The sequence below is a fragment of the Erpetoichthys calabaricus genome, chromosome 7 (assembly GCF_900747795.2).
Source record: "Erpetoichthys calabaricus chromosome 7, fErpCal1.3, whole genome shotgun sequence".
In the NCBI taxonomy this organism is placed as follows: domain Eukaryota; kingdom Metazoa; phylum Chordata; class Cladistia; order Polypteriformes; family Polypteridae; genus Erpetoichthys; species Erpetoichthys calabaricus.
The window spans coordinates 171,499,801-171,505,801 of NC_041400.2; the positions used below are offsets into that span (position 1 = coordinate 171,499,801).

The following is a 6,001-nucleotide window of genomic DNA, read 5'->3' on the forward strand; positions in this document are numbered from 1 at the left end:
CTAAGATAAAGGGTAACAGTTATGTTGTACACATTACCGCTCTACTGCAACAAGTTTGTCCGGAGTGCATCTGCTTTTTAGCTTTTACTGCAAGGTTGTGAGCAATGGCTAGTACAGGCAGAGCAGTAACACCAGAACCCGTGAGGCAGGTTGGGTGTTTTTTTGTAAGGCTTGGTTTTTTATTAACATTCTTTACTACGTGACAATGGAATGAAAGATTAAATGGTGTTATCATTTCCACAAATCCATAAAGCTTAATTATAACTACTGACCTTCTATGCAGCTGATATGCTTGATTTATCGCATTTCCTGCCTTGCACTCAGCGTTATGGGGACTAGCTCTGGCCCCGGTTACCCTGAACTGAATTACGCAGGTTTGAGAATAATATGCATATTATTCCCTATTATATTTGAATATTCAAACTTGAACTTTAAAACATACTTGCTAGGAATTTCTTTTGCTGGTACATCCATACACTTTCATGAGGTCTGATTTAGATCACTTATGTTAGGTAGAATGCCCATTTGGGGGGTGGGTGGGTGGTCTCATGGCCTTGGAGCCCCTGCAGATTTTTTTTTTCCAGCACTCTATAGTTTTTTGTGTTTTCTGTCCTCCTGGCTATCGGACCTTACTTCAGTCTTTGTTATTTAGTATTGCCTAACCTTGTTTTTATTTTCATAAACTTTTCTTTCTTCATCTTGTAAAGCATTTTGAGATACATCCTTTGTATGAAAATGTACTCTATCAATAAATTTTGTTGTTGAAGTTATTGTTAAACATAATAAGGTACATAGAATTAAACAATACAATGTATAATACAGTGTGGCACGGTGGCGTAGTGGGTAGCGCTGCTGCCTCAGTTAGGAGACCTGGGTTCACTTCCCGGGTCCTCCCTGTGTGGAGTTTGCATGTTCTCCCCATGTCTACATGGGTTTCCTCCGTGTGCTCCAGTTTCCTCCCACAGTCCAAAGACATGCAGGTTAGGTGAATTGGCGATTCTAAATTGTCCCTAGTGTGTGTGTGCTCTGCGGTGGGCTGGCGCCCTGCCTGGGGTTTGTTTCCTGCCTTGTGCCCTGTGTTGGCTGGGCTTGGCTCCAGCAAACCCCCGTGACCCTGTAGTCAGGATATAGCAGGTTGGATAATGGATGGATTTTTTTACTTTTAAACATGCAGGCTTTGTTAACTGGTGACTTATATGTTGACCTCACGAGAGTGTAAATGTAGGTGTGTACATGTGCAGGCCATGTTATGGACCAGTAACTCAACCAGGACATATTCCTGTTTTGCACCTGAAGCAGCTGAAATAGGGTCACAGGGGGACTGAATCCTGAATAGGATTAAGTGGATTTAAGAATAATGATTTTGTGCTGATGTTTGGAAAAATCTCCTGACTGACTACCACTTGAACAACCTGCTAGCAAGCTAAACTTTTAAAATGAGTGGCTCACTTTATGGGTTCAAGCAAGTCAAACAGATTTGTTTAGAATATTTGAACAATTTTGGTAAATACAAGTCATTCAACTTAACAAGCTTGCCAATCCTATTCACCTAACATAATTGTGTTGACACATGAAGGTTCTCTCTGTCACACTATTTACCATATATACTCACGGATAAGTTCTCCCGCAGATAAGTCAGGGCTTGATTTTACCGTATAATTTCTGGTATTTTATAATTTCGGTCGTAGAAGTCGAATGCGGAAATCTCACCTTGGACCACCCACCTGAGAGAATAACCACAGAGCACACTACGTGCCTACGTGACCACACGGTAATACCTGAACTATTCCGAAGCGACGTTTGCACGGATTTGTGTGTTTTGTATCTCACACCCTCATACACTGCGGTGGGTTGGCACCCTGCCCAGGATTGGTTCCCTGCCTTGTGCCCTGTGTTGGCTGGGATTGGCTCCAGCAGACCCCCGTGACCCTGTGTTCGGATTCAGCGGGTTGGAAAATGGATGGATGGATGGACACCCTCATACACCTTTATCATAAGTGCATCCCTTAAAATATGAAAATATGAAGCTGGTTTTAAATTAAAAGTCATTGAAGTAGTCAAAGAAATTGGTAACTGCGCTGCTGCAACAAAACTCGATGTGTCTGAGAAACTGATGTGAGATTGGAGGAGGCAAGAAGATGTTAAAAAAAATTTAATTAAAATTTATTTCATTCAATAAAGTCAGAATATAGCTGGAACTGAAAAAAAGTGATGAGCCATAGCAGCAGACAGCAGCAGCATATGAAGCCATTAGAGACATAACCAGACCTCTGAGTGGGACAACAGAACCAAGAACTGACATTGCGTTCTGAAGGAATGCCCTAATACAAAAAAACTCAAACTCGGTGCCAAAAATGTCATCAGACCTAGCTTGGTGGATCCAGATAAAGTGTTGTTACCACCTCTTCATATTAAGTTTGGTTTAATGAAGCAGTTTACCGAAATCCTATTAAAAGATGGAGACTGTTATGCATTTGTGCTGAAAGTTCCCAAGTTTGTCTGAGGCTAAATTAAAAGAGGGCATGTTTTTCTGGACCTGATACAGAAAACTGTTTTCTGATGCAGAATTTGATGGTGCAATGAACAACCTGGAACAGATGGTTTATCATTCAAATAAGTATTTTCTAATTTTTAAATAACAATAAAGATCCAGACTATAAAGAAATTTTGAAAAATATAATTACTTTAATTTAAGGAATTGGGTTGCCATATGAGTCTCAAAGTTCACTTTTTGGATTCACAATTTGGAATTTCTCCCTGAAAATTTAGAGCAGTGATTAAAGAGCAGGTGAAATACTCCATCAGGATATCCAGCACAGGGAAAGAAGGTGCCAGGGACGTTGGGATGTCACTATGAAGATTTACTGGGCCACCAAACAAAGTTTTTGGAAAAAAAACTACAAAATGACAAAAACTAGAGAAGTCAAAGAATATCATGTTGTGTCTTTTTCTAACCTGCAGGATTAAGCCTATCCCAGCTAGTTTAAGGCACAAGGCAGGAACAAACTCTGGACAGGACACAAATCCTTCACAGGGTGAACAACCACACACCCACTGGGGCCACTTTAGTGTCACCAATTCACCTAACATGCATGACTTTGGACTGTGGGAGGAAACCCACGCAGACACAGGGAGAGCATGCAAACTCCACTCAGGAAGGCCCTGGGACACAAACCCTGATCTCCTTACTGTGAGGCTGCAGCATTACCTCTGCACCACTGTGCTGCCCATCATGAATATATACTGTTTTCTTTGTGTATATACAGTATCTTTACAATATTAGAATGACTAAATGTTTTCATGTTAACTTGATTTAGTGCAATATTGAATTCTGTACATGAATAAACTGTGTAATTAGTTAAATGTCAATTAAATGTCTTTTTTAATTTTGTACTTAAATATGACATGACGGAAAAAATCTAATTATATTTTTGTGCTCATGAATGCAAATAAAAATAACTCCACAATTTAACACGATATTTTTGAGTTTAATTTTGCAAACTTTTGTAATGGTTCTAAAATGGCATTTTATCGGGCTGTGTGGTAGGACCACTGCTTGACAAAGAACCATTTCAATCCTGGAAGGGTACTTTGGGCTTTGAAAAGGTTTCCTAACATATGGACAAAACAAAAATCTTTAATGTAGAGTAGGAGACCTAGCAGGATACTGACAGTTAAAAAAAACTGAACTGAGCTGTGTTATTTTTGCAGCAAGAATCTTTGCAAAATTAAAAATCCATTAATGGTATTGGACAATATCCTTATACTTCGTATATGAGAAAGTCAGTCATTCTCCAACCCGCTATATCCTAACACAGGGTCAGGATGGTCTGCTGGAGCCAATCCCAGCCAATACGGGGCGCAAGGCAGGAACAAATCCCAGGCACGGTGCCAGCCCACCGCAGGGCACCCACACACCAAGCACACACCAGGGACAATTTAGGAGTGTCAATGTACCTATTTCCATTAATGGTTATCTATGGAACCTGTTAGGGTTCATAAAGGTTCATACTAGAACTATTATGTGGATGGTTGTTTTGGAAATCAGAAATGGATACAGTATGGGTTCACTCTATAAAGCCACTCTTTCGCGTTTATTTTGAAGATCGTACGTATAACTTCAGTTTACCGTTACTTTGTCAACTCGTTTTAACATGGCGCCATATACTGAAGTGAATGTGTGTTTTAGACGTGCTGCCTCAGCCGTTAATCTGTATTCCTGTGTGTACTAAGTTGCATTGGTTGTAGCTAAACTGAATGACAAGCAAATTTAATCACGTTCTCGGGGTCGCGGGGGGCCGCTGCCTATCCCGGCAGCACTGGGTTACAGGAAGGAAACGAGGAACTGCCCGGGCGGCGGTCCAACTCAGGACAAGGAACATACACCATTTACTCAATATCCACTTTTGAATAGGTGCACTCGGACGTACATGCACATTCCACGGACTTGCTCTTGCAGACACTCACCTTTGCCCCGTGGAGTTTTCAGGGGCAGACGCGCTGAAGCTCCGAAAAAGACACCTGGGGAAACCGTAGTACCAAAAGCGAACATTTATTCCCCGCAACTGGGAGCGCACATAGCTGCTGGCAATCCGTGACATGACCACAACGTACTCTAAAACCGCAAGTCCAGGCCACGTGAGGAGGCGCGAACGTCCAAGAAATGCGATCTGACACGCCCGCCCACCGAGCGGAGTCGGAGTGAGTGCGCTGCCTGGCAGGTGGCGTGGATCAGGCCGCTCGGAGCCTCCGCCTTTTAGGGTGGTCGTCGAAGGTTAACCCTCGTATTCTACGTGAAGGCTGTGATAGGAGATTCAGCTTTGATGTTACCGTTTAACTTCCTAGTGGTTCGCCACTGAGCTGCGACACAGTTTTTGTTCATCATTTACTTTAAAAGTGCGCTTATCTGTGCCATGAATACTTAAAAAATATAAAGTAAAGGCAATCAAGCCTAACATTCATTTAACACCTGCAATTCACTTTAGCGTGTCAAGAAACTAAGCAGCGTCGGGAACGAGGCGGGAAAACAGTATTAGACGTGCGCTAGTTCATTGTTGCCCAATTTGAAGATATTCTTTGTCGTCAGATTAACGAACTAGATATCTATCAGTCTGCCCGCTTTATAAATTATAATTATGAATTATATTTTATTCTTTGTCGCCAGTTTATCGAACTAGATGTCCATCGACATATATTTTTCATAACCCGATCTCAAGTTCAAGATCTAGGGAAGTTGTTGGCAGTCCAGGCAGCATCGAGCTCAAGGCAGGAGTCCACACCAAATGGAGGGCAAGGCCATGTTAGTATATAAAATGTACCTTTTCTTTGCTATTAGTGTAGTGAATACAGAGTCGCCAGCTTCCCAATACCACAGATCGGGGCAGCCACCGATTCGAGTGACCCCCCAAAAAAGATGGTAAGGAACTAAGGAAGACAAAAAGTTAGTAATTGTAATTAAATTATAATTAAAGATATATAACCATGTATAATCTAAACATATGAGTATATGTTAATAAGTACATATATATAAAAGTCACATAATCATCGATTCACTTTCAAAACGAATTACGCACGAGCACAGTTACTAATTTTAATCATAAAAGGTGGTACGACAGGCTGTCTACAAAAAATAGCGAGCATCTTTACCTAGATATTTAATATAAAAATGGAATAATTTTTTTTTATAATATAATTTTTGTTCAATCGGGATTTTCAGAGGCAATGCGGGGCTCGGGATTTGTCTGTTGAACTCACTCGGGACAGTTCCGCTCAAATCGGGATGTCTGGCAACTCTGAGTGAACCAAACAACAAGAAGTTATTTTATGTATAGCGTTCTTCACTGAGTGCAGGCGCAAAGCACTGTGAACAATCCTCAGATAAAGTTCAAGTATAGATTATACTAATTACTAAATACAGAACCAGAACACATAAAGAATACAGAATTGTTAAAACATACGGAGAACAAGGTAGAGGCTGATTAAACCTACATGGAAACCAAAA

The 6,001-nt window shown here is 41.0% G+C and overlaps 1 protein-coding gene across 2 annotated transcripts in view; it reads right to left on the reverse strand.

The window, feature by feature from the left end:
* The window catches only part of dmgdh (dimethylglycine dehydrogenase), a 100,738-nt gene extending 96,014 nt beyond the window's left edge, over window positions 1-4,724 (reverse strand). For both annotated transcript variants that reach the window (XM_028805717.2, XM_028805716.2), the window contains exon 1: window positions 4,468-4,724. In XM_028805717.2, coding sequence (XP_028661550.2) covers window positions 4,468-4,601 — 134 coding nt within the window. In that variant the 5' untranslated portion in view covers window positions 4,602-4,724. The remainder of the gene's footprint in view (window positions 1-4,467) is intronic.
* Window positions 4,725-6,001: the final 1,277 nt, after the last annotated feature.